The following is a 15,495-nucleotide window of genomic DNA, read 5'->3' on the forward strand; positions in this document are numbered from 1 at the left end:
TTTTTAGATTCCACTTATAAGTGGCATCATATGAATGAAACAATGCCATTTGCAGCCACGTGGATGGGCCTAGAGATGATCATACTAAGTGAAGTGAGTCAGAGAAAGACAAATCTCCCCCTTTTTAAAAGATCCGATCTACTGGCTATTTTCTTGAAACCAGAAGGAATAAAACCAGTTTAAGTGAAATACCGTTGGATTATGGCCGCATTTTATTGCAAATCTGCAGAGGAGGACTATGGAAGCAAGTCTCTGTCTGGACCAGGGCGAGTGGTGCATCCCATTTCTCAGGGCCCCAGTGTACTTTGGGATTGTTAAGACTGGTAAAGAGAACTGGTTATGAGGGTTCCTCTACTCAGGAGAGTTCATGACTGTCTAAGTGAAGGCCACTCTCTCCTCCTGGGCTGTGCTGAAAAAGGATCAAATCCAGGAAGTCAGACGTGGGTGTGGGGGGATCTCAAGCCAGTTCCCCCTCCCCCAACTCCCAGCCCACTGCCTAGTGGGTGTTAGGTCAAGGCTGTTTCCTGTCCCTTCCTCTTATCCTCCTTCAATCCGCTCTACCCCACAGCGACTGAGATCTTGTCAACGCGTTCATCCCATTGTGTCCCTCCTCTGCTTAAAACCTGTCAATGACTTCCCTTTGCTTCTCTAGGATAAAGACAGAATTCTTGATCATGGCCCCCGAGCGGGATTTCATGAATGAACAGCCCTGGACTCATCAAACAAGGACAGGGTGAGAGACGGGAAACACTGGGCACGTACCCTTTGTCCTCTCATTGTTCCAGCTCACCAGGTTCTGCGGTGGTAACTCTCCAATATCCAGCCAGCACTGTAGGCAATAACTTTATTCAGGTCAAATAAACATCACAATACAGATTTATCCAACAGGCTCTGGAAACTATTTCCAGATATCACCTATGACACACGGCTGTTTTGCGCTAAAATGTTTCCAGCATCAGAGATCACACAATGAATTTATACATCGATAATGACTTTTATCTGGAAATACAGAGGCTCAGCTGGCCCTCAGGGTTGGGCCCTGGGGTTTCAACTGAGTTAAAGAGGCAAAGATTGGAATTTTCTTGATAGCGAATATATTCTGGGAAATACTTAATGAGGACTCCCTTTGGAAGCCAGAGTGGTTCATGGAAGTCATTTTTAATTTATGGGTAATATTCAAATCAGACTTTGTAGGCTGCGCTGAGACTTGAGAGTTTTGAATGATTGGATCAAGGAACATATTAACTTTACAAATAAATAGGATTTAAAAGCTTAGCTGGTAGTGTAAGGTTCCACAGAATATCCTTTATAGACGAATATGTCAGCACAATACAGTATCTTCTTGACTCTGGTGTCTGACACTTGCATTTCCATTATTCTAAGAAAACAAGACTCCATCAACACACACAGTTACTGGTTGTATTATTCATAGTCCATAGATATAAGAACCACAAAACACCATAGAAAGTTACAGGAATGTAAATATTTAGCTAACTAAATAGAATAAATATTGGGCAGTTACCATCTATAACACTGAGTATCTACTAATAGGGAAAAAAAAAAAAAAACCCAAACCTTAGTCACAATGCATTCAGAACTGGATAAAGCCAGAGGGGCCAATTTGCAAGTATACAAAGTAGTGAATATATTTCTTTTAAACGTCCGTTTAACAAATTCATGGTGCAAACTGGAAAATTTTTGTAAATACAGTTCAGAGGTTCATTTTGTGAGAAAATGCTTATTCATGCACTAAATCACATGAGCACTGATTCATCAAATAAAAAAAAAAATACAGAGTAATTGGCTGAAGCCAATACTTAAGTGACTCACACTCCTACAGGGTCCGCATCCAAAAAATAGTAACACATGCACGTTGTGATGCACCGAATTTCTTAGAGAAATCGTTAAAACGTCCTTCGCATCAAAGCGCAGGAAAAAGCTCAATGCTATTTGATTGCCTTTGTGCATATCACAGACTAGGGACGTCAAGCTACGAAATGCTTCTACTAGCTCAACACACACACACACACACAAAACGACTGTGGAAGTATCTGCATATGTAACAAGGTGCTTCTCCAGTTAGCCATCCACAATGCATAATATATCTCCTCACGTCATCTCATCTCTAAGTACCATTTATCACGCCCCGGGCCTTCCTGCTGTAATGAGGACTGCAGAGCTCCGGTTTACATTCAACACTCTCTGCATTCACAATTGAAACTCTTCAAAAAAAAAAAAAAAATTCTTCTGCCATTGAAATGGAAGGTGGTGAGGCTACCTTCAGAAGAATGCCAACCCTACCCTGTTAAATCTGATTGGTAAAAGAAGCAGGGCCGCTGGGCTGCTGGCCAAACTCATCCGAGGATGGCCCCAAACCCGCCTGCTGGCTGTACCCCCCGCTCGACCCATAGCTGTCTTGATTGTACCCGCCTTGGTTGTAGCTACTGGAGCGCTTCTCCATGGGGTCTGAAAGGTATCTCTGTCCTGAGGAATGCCAGCCGGTCTCCTTGAAAACAAACCAGATGTTTCCAGCCCACAGGATAAAGTTCAAGAATCCGAAGACCTGAAGGAGAATCAGACCAAATGAGCTGACAGCCTGGCTGGAAACCCCGGAAAAAATAAATCTCAATTTCAGAAAAATCCTTCACAACACAAAAGGTCCCTCTTCACCTCAGTGTGGAGGCCTCTTCCAGTTTCCCATCTGGAATCACTATTTCATTTAGAGTATCTGACTTTTCATGAAGGCTTACCACATGTTAGGCACTGCATAAAGGGCTTTATGTGTATCCATTCATTTAGTCAGAGAAGGTGCTATTATTATGCCCACATCAAAGATGTGAAAACTGAGGTTCTGCAAAGCTAAGGATCTCATTCAAGGTCACGTGACATGGTAAGTAGTAGACCTGGGTCATGCCCTGTTCTATCTGACCCCACAGTCTGCGCTCCTACCTCATCCCTCACTGTCTCCCCCACTGAGGCAATTCCCACGGTGTGTAGGTATCTTCAGGGGACACAGGGTTGAGTACTTTCATTTTAATGATCGTCTCTCCCTTTCCCCAGATGCTACTTGGTTTCTAAAACAAGAGATGCTCAAACAGAACCTGGAAATCAGGGAAACGTAAAAGTAAGAACACAAACAAGGCGTTGCTGTGGGCCTGTTTCTAAGGAGCCGTGATGTCTTACTCTCTTGTCATCACAGAGCTACCACAGACCTCTTGGCTGGCACATTTTGGGGGCACATGGGCCTTTGAATCTTTTCTTGCCATTTTGTTGCAACTGAAATCAGAGTAAGGATTTTGATTCTAGCTCAGATGTGGGACAAGAGAGAGACTGAAATAGACAGTGCATAGTGAGAGAGAATGGGGAGAGGACATCTGATTATCCACGAAGATGAATCAAGTTTGCTTGCAGTGAAGCTGGAGCGACAGAAGCACACATTACGGATGGCGAGTCAGTTTCTGTTACTTACAACCCAACCGTTACACCACACACGGACCTTGTTACCAGGAGTGGCGTACAAAAAAAAATGGATTTTAAGGATATGAAGATCATCTTGTTTCAGCCAGTTTAAATTGAGTTTTCTGTCACTAGGAATTGGAAGACACTAACTGATACAGATCTGTAACCAGAACAGCACCAGATCTGTCCTTTCACAGATTTATTTGGTTTCTATCCATTCTTCTTTTGATTTTAAGAGACACGTCACATTGTTTGTCATTCAGATTTCACATCTCCTAGCCTAAACCTTATTAGAGGCATCAGGAGCAATGAGATGGACTGGGCAGGATGTCAATTTACTAGAAGAACTAACGAGCACACTGAATGATTTTATCTGTCTTCTCTTAGATTCTGTGATCAGGGCTACAATAACTTTCAATTAGGCACAAACTACACAAGCAGTAGAACACATTCTCATCTATACCTCAAAGGATTCATCCACAGGTGTGGCCAGAAATAAATAAAAATTACTGTGAGACCTTCATACAGAGTTTATATATTTCAATCTTTACTATCTTAGCAAGGCGAGATTCACTGTAAAATCACCAATTGCTGATCAGCTACCCTTTCCCCCTTTCTTAAATGCCTTCTCAGATTAGATTCCAAAAAGCTGCAGAAGCATAAGTTAATCTTGAAGCCAAGATAATTATTGCTAAGGGCTGCCAAAGACTGACATTCCTTCATCAGACCTCGTTGGACCGTCTATCCTTCGTGCTTTTTTGCTACCATTACAGCTTCTGTCTCTCAGATACAGTTTCTTTCATACAGTTTCTTTGGAATAACACAAGTTCTGACATTCATAAAATAAGAATCCAACTTAGTGGCCCTGCTATCTGTCGGATTTTCTGTCTGCCTGTAAGAGGCATACACTTGATAATATTTGACTTTGTTCAACTAATATAGTTCAGCTTTTCCAAAGTTATCAAGCAACTCAACCAGGAGCATAGAGAAGATAAAAAAAATTACTTTAACTATTATGACTATTTTTCATACCTTGCATTTTTTTTTTTCTGTACTCTACCGGGTCTGCGTATTTTTCTGCAGACAATCAACTGAATGTACTCTAACTATGTGTGGCTGGAACAATGTTTTCTTCCCAGGAAACCTCTACTCCCATCAAATATTCCTTTTCATTTCTGGCAGACTTCAGCCTGAAAGTTCAGATTTTATATATCTGCTTCCGGCTGAGAATTTTGACTTGACTGTCATCCAGGCAACAGCTGCCAGTATCTGCTGGGTTCTTATTAAGAACTCTAATTGGCAGCATTAAAGCCTACGGTTCTGGCCATAGAAAACCGGAAGGCCACAGGAGCGTCTGGCATGTGGAGTGAACGGGCCACCTTTTAGATCGGGCTAGTTTCAGAGGCAAACATTTCCAAGATGCCTCCTGAGACGTTTTTCTGATTGGCAGACAAAGATCTGGGAGGTAACGCGTAGAGGGCAACGTACCACAGAAGTGTTCAGGCTGGACATCACAGGGCTGTGGACTGCCATGCATTTGTTGGATGGCTGTTTGCAAGCGGACATCAGTAGGAGAACTTCTTTGGGATCTGTAGCGACCTTGACATCAGACAGCCCTTTGGCCCAAGCTGATGAACCCACCAGCCACAAGAACGAAAAGACCACAGTGACGATGAAGTCCTACAGGAACAGAAAGATAACACAGGAAGAAGAACGTGAACTTTAGAAACAAATCGATGTGTTTATACAGCCCTTTGGTTTGCCTTTTGGAAAATTCCAAGAACGCATAGCATTGGAACCATAATAAAAAACAAAGTTTGTGATATGATATTTCTAGAAAATAAATAATAGTAATATTAATGAATGCTTACTATGTTTCTGATAATGGGGTGGGGTGGGGGCAGTGGGAGTCACCACCCAAGACTCAGCAGACCATGTTTTAACATAGGACGGTTTGAGGGGAGGGTATAGCTCAGTGGTAGAGTGCATGCTTAAAATGTACAAGGTCCTGGGTTCAATCCCAGTACCTCCATTAAAGTAAATAAAAATTCATTTTTACCCTCCTCCAAGTAAATAAATAACATAGGACAAGTTTTCATATCTACTGTGTTTATGTTTCACTAATATAAAAATGTTGCATCTGTTTACCTAGAATAATAAAAACACAGATCTGGAAAGGAAAATAGTAATTTCCAGCAGAAATAGACTTTTTAAAATTCTAAACGATAAGAGCCTCAAGCAGAAAACTTGGCATATGTTTCTTTCCCACCCAAAGGCACGGTGCATCTCCCTTGCTCTGGGGAGCCTTCCCTCATGCTGTGAATGAATTACTTTTCATCAAGATCCCATGACCTACACCGAAGGAACTCTTACACTCTAAATAGAGATGCTGTTGACGGTGACATTTGTTAGGTGTGACTTTTGTGAGAATGTTCTAGAGGGTCCACTGCTAAGAGTGGCTGAATCTTCGAAGCAACTGATCTCTTTTCATCCATTGAACATTATGCCACAAACCAGCTGAACGTTTCATACTGGCTTTAGAAAATTTAGGGCCAATTTGTTACCCACTCGTAAGGGTTTTTATAAAGCCTGGTATTTTAACTCTATTCCAGACTTTGTTTTCTATACCCATCCTGCCTTTCCTGTCTTCTTTCCCCTCATTTTTAATTAATTTCATCCTGAGTTTCATGTTTCCTTGTGAGCATCTGAAGTCGTTTCTGGAATGAGACGGAGGTATAAACAAAGAGGCAAACAAACACAATATCCTCAGCGTTTCAATAGCAATAAGAACATTTGGAGTAAAGAGACTCCAGGGTTGGGATTTGAATTAGAAATTGGAGGGATGATTACAAACAAACAAGCCAGGTTGACTGTGTCAGATACAACTTGCTGTTCGTATTCAGTCTGGTACCTTATTTCATTCATTCATTCCTGCATTTGAAGAATAATTTTTGAGTAATGCACCAGGTATTGAGCAAGGTCTTACGGGGCTTTAAAAATGCAAAATATGGACTCTGCTCTCTTGATATTACAGATTTGTTAGCGGCCACAGATAGCCTATAATCCCAGTTATGAGACTATAGCTGCCATCATTTATGCTCATCATAATCAGAAAGACTGTTGGGATGAGGAAATACTTAAGAACAGAGTCATATGAAAACCTCTCAATTGGAAATTGGAGAAAATAATATCAAAGTTTTTTGATGTACTTATTAAAATAATGGTAAAAATACCTAACATTTATTGAGCACTTATTACGTGAAGTATTCCAAGGTTCTATGTATTAACTCGTTTAACCCTGACAACAACACTGTGAGATAAGACGCTTGCCCTGTACCCATTTTACAGTTGAGAAAAATGAGGCAAGAAGAGGTCAAATAAAATCCTGAGCCATGAGTTAGTAAGTAGGGGAGCCAGGATTCCAAGCCTGGCGTCTGCTTCCAGGACCTATGAGCTTGACTATTCTCTACTGCTTTTCAAGTCCGCTTTAAGGAACATTCATCTTCTTACTTAAAACAAGTACACTTAGAAAGTCAAAAAGTAGGGCCTGAGGCCCTGCTTGAGTTAAATAAGACAAAATAGTAATGAGTCACTTTCCCTAAACAAACTTTATTTAAAACTTAAAAAAACTTTTAGTATAAACAACTTTTTAAAATTTTTTTATTTTTTATTGAAATATAGTTGATTTACAATGTTGTGTTAGTTTCAGGTGTACAGCAAAGTGATTCAGTTATATATATATGTATATACACATATTATTTTTCATGTTCTTTTCCATTACGGTTTATTGCAGAATATTGAATGTAGTTCTCTGCTACCCAATAGGACCTTGTTTATCTGTTTTATACACAGTAGTATCTGCTAATCCCACACTCCTAATTTATCCCCCTCTGCCTCTTTCCACTTTGGTAACCATAAGTTTGTTTTCTATGTCTGCAAGTCTGTTTCTGTTTTGTAAATACGTTCATTTGTGTCATATTTTAGATTCCCCATGTAAGTGATATCACAAATGTATCTTTTTATGGCTTACTTCACTTGGTCAGTGATAATCTCTAGAGTCTGCCCATGTTGCTGCAAATGGCATTATTTCTTTTTCATGGCTAAGTAATATTCCATTGTGTGCACCACAATTCTTTATCCAGTCATCTGTTGATGGACATTTAGGTTGCTGCCATGTCTTGGCTACTGTAAATAGTGCTGCTGTGAACATTGGGATGCATGTATGTTTTTGAGTTAGAGTTCTTCCAGATACATGCCCAGGAGTGAGACTGCTGGATCATATAGCAACTCGATTTTTAGTTTTTTAAGGAACCTCCATACTGTTTTCCATGGTGCCTGCACCAGTTTACACTACCACCAACAGCGTAGGAGGGTTTGCTTTTCTTCACACCCTCCCCAGTATGTTATTTGTAGACTTTTTAATGATGGCCTTTCTGACCAGTGTGAGATGGTACCTCATTGTAGTTTTTTTTTTTTTTAATTATAGTTGATTTACAATGTTGTGTTAGTTTCAGGGGGTGCAGCAAAGTGATTCAGTTATAGTATATATTCTTCTTTAGATTATTTTCCATTATAGGTTATTACAAGATACTTTGAATATAGTTCCCTGTGCTATACAGTAGGTCCTTGTTGTTTATTTTATATATGCCTAATTGTACTTTTGATTTGCATTTCTCTAATAATCAGCAGTGTTGAGCATCTTGTCATGTCCCTATTGGCCATCTGGATGTCTTCTTTGGAGAAATGTCTATTTAGGTCTTCTACCCATGTTTCTATTGGTTTGCTTGTTTTGTTACTGAGTTTATAAACTTTCTTTGAGGTCAGGATCCATGTCCTTAGAGCTAATACATTTATTCTGGGGAGTTAATCCAACCTTTTACCCCTTAGGGCCATTTTATAAAAAGGGCTCGTATATCGTACTAAAGGTATCCCACATAAGTTAAAAGCTCAGCATCTGCCGTCAGACACCTGTGTGTGCTTAGGCACTCTGCTGTACTATAGGAAACCTCAACTTAAGCCCTCTGTAGATTGGGGTATTAACAGCATCTCTTCATAGAATGGTTGTTAGGAGTGAAAATGTGTGCCTTTTCTCCCAGTAAGATGTCAGCTCCCTGAGGGCGAGGACTTTATCTACCTTGCTTATTTCTGGGTCTTGCCAGAAGACGTGCCAGCAACATTTGTTGAGAGAATAAATGAAAGGAAGAACAAATGAATAGACAAGATGGTCCCAATTTGGTTAGACAAATTTACGTTTAAGAGTTTACCGAGTGGTAACGGTAGGATTAGAGATGACTTTTGTTTTATATAAGCTTGTGTTTTTTTTAAACATATTTTTATCATCAGGCCAAATATGGTCAAGGCACGGACTGATTACATCAAAGGCTCTCCCAGACAGAACTTCAGATGGTTCTACTTGTCCTTACACAGCAGCATCAGGATTTATAATTAGACCAAAAAATAAACGTCATTAGGATTGAGAGTTTTTGCAACAAAGGGTTCCAGAAAGAAGACTTAAGCCAGGTTTTCTGTCCCTGAGCAAAGTCTGACAATGGGGCCACTGTGTCAGAATTCTAGCTAGAGTATAAATTAGCCTCAACTTTTTTTGGAGGGGGGACTTTGGGTGTAAGCCTGAGTAGAAGTTGCTTTTAGGTAGTGAGATGCTGGCGCAAATCCCTGACCTTCCCCCGGCCCCTTCCTCCCCTCACCCATTTCCTCCCCCCCAACACCTTCCTCCCCTCACTCTTTTCCTCCCCCCAGCCCCTTCCTCCCATCCTTTAATCTCCAGTGGAAGTCCCGTTACTGAAAAAAGTTCATTTCGTTCGGCAAGCTAAGATGCCAAGATGCCCAGGTTTGCGGCAGAGAGAGAGCGAGCGAGAGAGAGAAAGAGAGAGAGCGAGCGAGCTTATTCAGAAAGCAGCCAAGCGAGAAAACAGGAGAACAAATTTCAAGTCTACCTCCGGGAAGGCAAGGGGCTGGCGGGTATTTATGGGATAACCAAAGCAGCAGGGTGGTCCACGCCCTGGGGAACGTGGGGAGTGAGAGGAAAGATGATTGGAAAAAGGTGCGGGAATCCTCATTCTGCGCAGGCGTAACAAACTGCAGTCCTCTACACGTGGAGTTTTTTTTTCGCCCCTTGACGTCAAAAGGGCCCGAGCGGACGCTGGCGCATGCTCAGTTGAAGGGTTGTTGGTCCCACCCTGTCCTGACCAGCTCAGTTCCAACGAGACACAGCTGACTCCAAGTTCCGACCACTTGGAGCACGTTGCAAGACCTTGATTGGTGAAGGCAGGTGAAATGGGTTTAACCCACTGGTTTCCCTGCCACTGGCCAAACCCAACTGGAACCCCATGTGATCCAAGCAAGTTACCTCCTGGACACAGAACATGGTGGAGAAGGGCAGAAGGTCCATCAGAGGTTGTCCCAAACTAGTGGTTGTCTTAGGAACTGCAACAACCGTTGCTGTCACCTTTCGTGCTGTGTCACGTTAAATGTGCTGTCACATTTCGCGTGCCTCCCACATGCCAGGCACTCTGCTCAGCACTGACGGACATCGTTAACCTTCTGGCCTAGGTACTTACGGTAACCCTGCTTTTCTCCAGAGGAAGCTGAAGTACACACAGGCCAAATCCTTCCCTTACAATTAATGCCTGGCTTCACTGCGCTGGATCATGAGCTTTCTGTACAAGTTGGCGGAGATACTCATTGGTCTGTTTCAGGTAGATATTTACCTTAGTTGATATTCTGTAAGTTTTAGTAGTTTGGTACTTTCTCAGCAATTCTGATTTTATCCACACACCCCTTCCTGTGTCATGTTTCATATTTCATTTGAAGCACATTACCCTCTTGACACAAGTTAAGGTTATCTCAGAAGGAGGTTATGTGTGGTCCCTAGATGTTAAACCAACACGACTCGCCACGGACGGAAGAAAACAGCACACATACATGCTCTTCAGTGAAAGCAGGATACTTTAAATTCTAGCTGGGGATGTTTGCACAAGGCTCTGGAGCGTAGGATCTCTGTTAAAGGGGAGATTAACAAGTGTTAGAGGGATATTAAAGACACACTAGCATGACCTAATTAGAAGGCTTAAAGTTAAATGGAAGATGCAGTAACGTTCTCACTCATGTTATTTAAAGCCGTGTTAAAGGTCCACCTGCAACCATCTTCTACATCAGGAGAGATAAATGCCCTGTGCTTGAGAAGTGACTTTCTCCTGACGGTTCAGGCGAGAATCCAGTTGTTTACAAACACTGTCCCTTGTCTGTCTAACAGAGATGGGGCGTGCACGGAAGAAACTCAAGACATACCTCTGTAACAACATTTAATGCCAGGTTATCACGGTGCATCTATTAACCCTTTGAAGATATTTTCTGCTAACTTTGCTCGTGCTATCACCTCCCATAGAGAGGAGAGGCTGACATTTGAAAGATGCTTTCCTGGTTCCCTAAAACTTCACACTTGGGATGTATGCAGCCCCCGTAAGACCTCAAGAAATCAGAGGAAGCATTACTAAGCTCCATGTTGCAGACGAATAAACTGTGGCTACGAGGGCTGAAGGATGTACCCACGGTTCACCAGGGTGCTTACGAAATGCGCTCTGAGCTGTTGGTCTCACACTGTACCGAAAAAACACCTGACACTCCGACTGGTTGTGTTTCTGCAATACGTTTTAAGTCTCTGTTCAGTGATCCAGGAAAACAGCTTCCTCGGCAGAGGGAGCAGCCTGGCTTAATGCTGGCGGGGTGGTTTGTTTCCATTTTGTTTGTTCGGAGTGTTTTTGTTGCCCCCACGTCTCCTAATTTGCTGCTAGCAAACTCATCTTTACTGGAATGTAATAGTTAAAGATGTTTGTCCTGGATCACTCTGGGGCATACAAGAGGGAGTCATTTTTGGTGACAGAAAACCAGGTAGATCTGTCTGTCTCTCCCTGATGGTGGCACACCTGCAGCTCCACTGGTTATTGGTAAACATAGTCAATTTCCCATTTCTGTCTATTAGCAAATATTCCTAGTATTTCAACTCCAGGGACTTTATCTTTCCAACTTGACAGCTTTGCTCTTTTTTCTGTGGCTGACTCCTACACGGAGCATCTATACCAGACACTGGTCACCCCCACCCTCAGTGCAGCTGGATTCACTTTGCTGAGTCAGCATTCAGGAATCCCAGCATGAGGCTGTCCATCAGAAACAAAGAAATCAAACAGCAAGATAGAAGCTCAGCTCAGGGAAGAGCTTTGGATTTGTCTTAGAAGAGAGAATTCCTAAGCAGCGGCTGGATGGGGTAATTTCCTGTCCACTCAGATTTATTTCATTATGTCATTTGCAAGACTGACCATAATGACGCCTGACTTCCGGAGAGCGTCTACAATTTTTAACATGCTACCACAGAAAATCATTTGATCTTCACAATAACTGCAAGAGGGTAAAGACAATTATGCCCATTTTACAGATTCAGGAAAGGTAAGCGATGTGTCCAAGTTGTCGTAAGTAACCGAGATTTCAAATCAGAACCCTGGGCTCCATGTTTAGCAAGTGGTTTCCCATTATGCCCAGGTTTTCTGAAGTTTGGACTACCGAATTGTGTGAACACAGACAGCAATAAATAACATCGAGCCACATGGCACAGCAAAAGCTATCTCCTTCACAATTCTCTTACAACCTTAGTAAAGGAGTGAGTCTCCGCTGGGTGCTAATCTTTCTCTAACACCTGCTTAGCAAATACTTCACACCTATTTATCAAAGAAAATTGGCCCCAGGCTCAGGCCCTTCAGGCAAACAAGGGGACCTGGCTGGAATACAGTACTCCTCATTTCCCACTGATTCGTTTCCACGTTTATCTTCTAATTATGTCAATAATCCTGGATTTCTATCTCCAGGAGGGGTGCGGAGCTTTCTTCAAAAATGCATTTTATTGAAGTTCAAAAAAATAATTTAATTCAAAAAGCGACAGTGACTCATTCATGGCCCAGGTGACAGCAGTGCGGCAGAGAATGAGGTGCGGAAAGGGTTACATGGCCCCTTCTGGGGGTGGGTACATGAGACTCTAACCCAGTGCGGTCAGTTCAGCCTAACCCCAAGCCTGTGAAGTAGAGTCACTTTTTCTCTTTTAAGGATGAAGGATGAAGCGCTCAGAGGCGGCAAGTAAAAAGAGGAACTGGGTACCAAACTCAGACCTGTTTGACTGCGAATCCCATTGGCTTGTTCATTTGTCCATCGCTCTGTTTGTCCCTTTCCCCAGTCGTCTGTTCGGTATTCATTATTTTCCCCACTCTGGGCTGGGTGCTGTTCTGAACAAGGAGCAGCGGCAGGGAGATTCCAGCCTGAGAAGGTCTGTTCTTAGGTGCCAAGTGGTTTACACCTCTGCTTTCTATGCGCTGTCTGGGTAGTTTTACGTTATTACTGTGAAATGCACTATTGTCACATGATCATTTAATCAGGATTTTGCAAAAAGAAAGCTGCAGTGGACGCTGAGGCTGGGTAATAATAATCAGTCATCTTGTTTCTTGTGTGAAGGATCTGGCTCATGCCTGAGAATCAGTGTAGGATTTCATTTCTTCTTCTCCTAAGTTAGATTTGATTGTGATGGACATATTGCACTTTTTCAGTCGGTTCCCAGAGAACTTTATCACTTGATTTGTGATTGCTCAGCTGTGGGACTGAGGGCTCCTGTTTCATCATCGTCTTTTTTTTTTTTTTTTTAACTTTTCTTACGAAAAGAAGCGTTTAAAAAAAGATCCTCTGCATCTCTCCCTCAAGCTCAGTCATAGACAATTGATTTCATAATCTGGGTGCCAGAAGGAGCTATTCTTGGGTGTCTGGCGATCTGGGAATGGATGCAAACTCTCCACTAGCTTGCTGCAATGCTGTTGTACATTTTATGCTAGAAACACGCCTCATAACCTGATTTGATTTCCAGTCGATCTTGCCTAAACTTTTCATTACAAGTACCACAAACCTTTCAAAACAAGTTCATAGTAAAGTAAGAAAATTAATAACTGTTCAAAATAAATGAATAGAAATAGTAGTGATATTATTAGTGACAGTGGCTTTTTACTCAGCGCTTACCATAAGCCAGGCACTGTGCTAAGGCCTTTGCATACATCATTCTATTTATTTTATTTTTTTAAAAAATGGGGAGAGGTAATTAGGTTTATTAATTAATTAATTTAATGGAGGTACTGGGGTTTGGACCCAGGACCTCGTGCATGCTAAGCATGTGCTCTACCACTGAGCTATACCCTCCCCCCATACATTATTCCATTTAATCTTCACCAAGAATTTGTGAGGTAGTTCTTATTATAAATATGTTTTTAGAAAAGAAAATATCACACAGCGATTCAGTCTACAGTCTTTGGAATGAGGTAGTCCTGAGTTCAAATCTCTACTCTTACTAAGTAGCTCTGGGACCCAATTAAGCCTCAATTTTTCTATCTGTAAAATGGGGGTAATAACAGCATATATTTTCACAGGATTTTTTGCCAAAGAAAAATGAGTTATTTCAATAAAGTGCTTAGCTCAGTGCCTTAATGAACTTTCACACACACATACACACACACATGCATACAGGCAAATTCTATATATAATAATTGAATATTCAACAGTTTAGAAAAGTGTGTTGGTATTATTCAGCAGATTTTGATGGTCAGATAAATCAGGTAGGTTCATTCATTTATTCAACAAATCTCTAATAAGAACCAGCTAGGTGCTGAGTCTTAGGAATACCCAAGGGAATAAAAACAAACATCGCTCTGGTACCCATTCTTTTGGAAGAGAGACCCCTTACTCAGATAATCACAGGGGAACGTGCAATTGCAAATGGTGATAATGACTTTGCGGAAAAAGAACAAGATGTTTTTAAAGCAAACAAAAAATGCATTTGGGGCACTGGGCGGTTTAAGGGGACAAGGAAAGCTGCATAGATCTGGTTGTATCCAGGATTTTTAAAGGTTTGTACCTAGGGAAGACAGCTTGTTTATTGGAAATTTTGGTGGCCCACATGGCTGCTGAGGCTATCAGCTCTCTGCACTTGCAAACCTGCAACCATGTCCCTCTGAGAGCAATAAACAAAGCCCCAGGGGTAAAGGGGTCTGGGATGGTTGTGTTTACATGTCTACATGTTACCGGCAGAAGAGTGCGCCTGCCTTTCTGGACCCTCACAACCCTCACACTATAAGAGTTTGTAAGCTGAGGGAAACAACCAGGGCTGTTAATGTTTCCAGGTGGGTCGCTAGCTTATGCAGAACAAGGCACCATTTCCAAATAGTTGGTTACTGGCTTGGACACATCTGCCGAGAAGCACAGAAACAAGTAAGATGCTCAAGTCTCAGACCAGAGGTGAGGCAGCAGTTGAAACCAGTTTGGATGTCTTAAAATAACTGAGGGGAAAAAATAATCACATCTGTAGAGTTAGTCAAGGATGAATCTGGAAATCTGGACTTGCTTATTGACTGAACACCTTACTAGGTTTTCTTATTTTTACGTATTTTTTAAAGCACTTCCAAGATATTTGCAGGGGATGGGGGGCAGCTCCCACTGAACCAGCAAGATGAAAATGCTAAGGTTTGGATAATTAACCACCAGCTTTGTCAACTTGCCATGCAACCTCTGGGCATTGCGAACACATCTGGAAAACACCAGATGTCAGGCAGCATATAGATGAAACATCTGCAGGAAATGTAGTATAGTGGAGACGTGGTGGGAGGAGGCTTGAAGTCAAAAGCAGCCAGATTTGAACTTAATCTCTCACGTGTCTCCTCGGCTACAATGTTTTTCATCATGTGAACAAAACTACTCCATCACAACTTTATAGATATATATAAGACTTGGGAGACATATGACTTATCTCACACACACACTTTCTTAAAAAAAAAACAAAACTAAACAGTTGACACACAACTACTTTTCCCCCCATACAATGGCAAACAATAGAGGCATGGACCGTTCAAATATCAGACAATCCAAAGTGATTTGATTTCTTAATTTGTCTAAATAATTTTAAGTCGCCCCCCCCCACCCCACCCCCACCACCAACCTGTA

At 41.8% G+C, this 15,495-nt stretch overlaps 1 protein-coding gene across 2 annotated transcripts in view; it reads right to left on the reverse strand.

The window, feature by feature from the left end:
- Window positions 1-830: 830 nt before the first annotated feature.
- The window catches only part of SYNPR (synaptoporin), a 272,798-nt gene continuing 258,133 nt past the window's right edge, over window positions 831-15,495 (reverse strand). For both annotated transcript variants that reach the window (XM_010986373.3, XM_031470673.2), the window contains 2 exons: window positions 4,948-5,139; window positions 831-2,563 (listed from right to left, as the gene is read on the reverse strand). In XM_010986373.3, the coding sequence (XP_010984675.1) occupies window positions 2,306-2,563; window positions 4,948-5,139 (450 nt within the window). In that variant the 3' untranslated portion in view covers window positions 831-2,305. The remainder of the gene's footprint in view (window positions 2,564-4,947; window positions 5,140-15,495) is intronic.

The sequence above is a fragment of the Camelus dromedarius genome, chromosome 17, assembly GCF_036321535.1.
Source record: "Camelus dromedarius isolate mCamDro1 chromosome 17, mCamDro1.pat, whole genome shotgun sequence".
NCBI classification, from domain to species: domain Eukaryota; kingdom Metazoa; phylum Chordata; class Mammalia; order Artiodactyla; family Camelidae; genus Camelus; species Camelus dromedarius.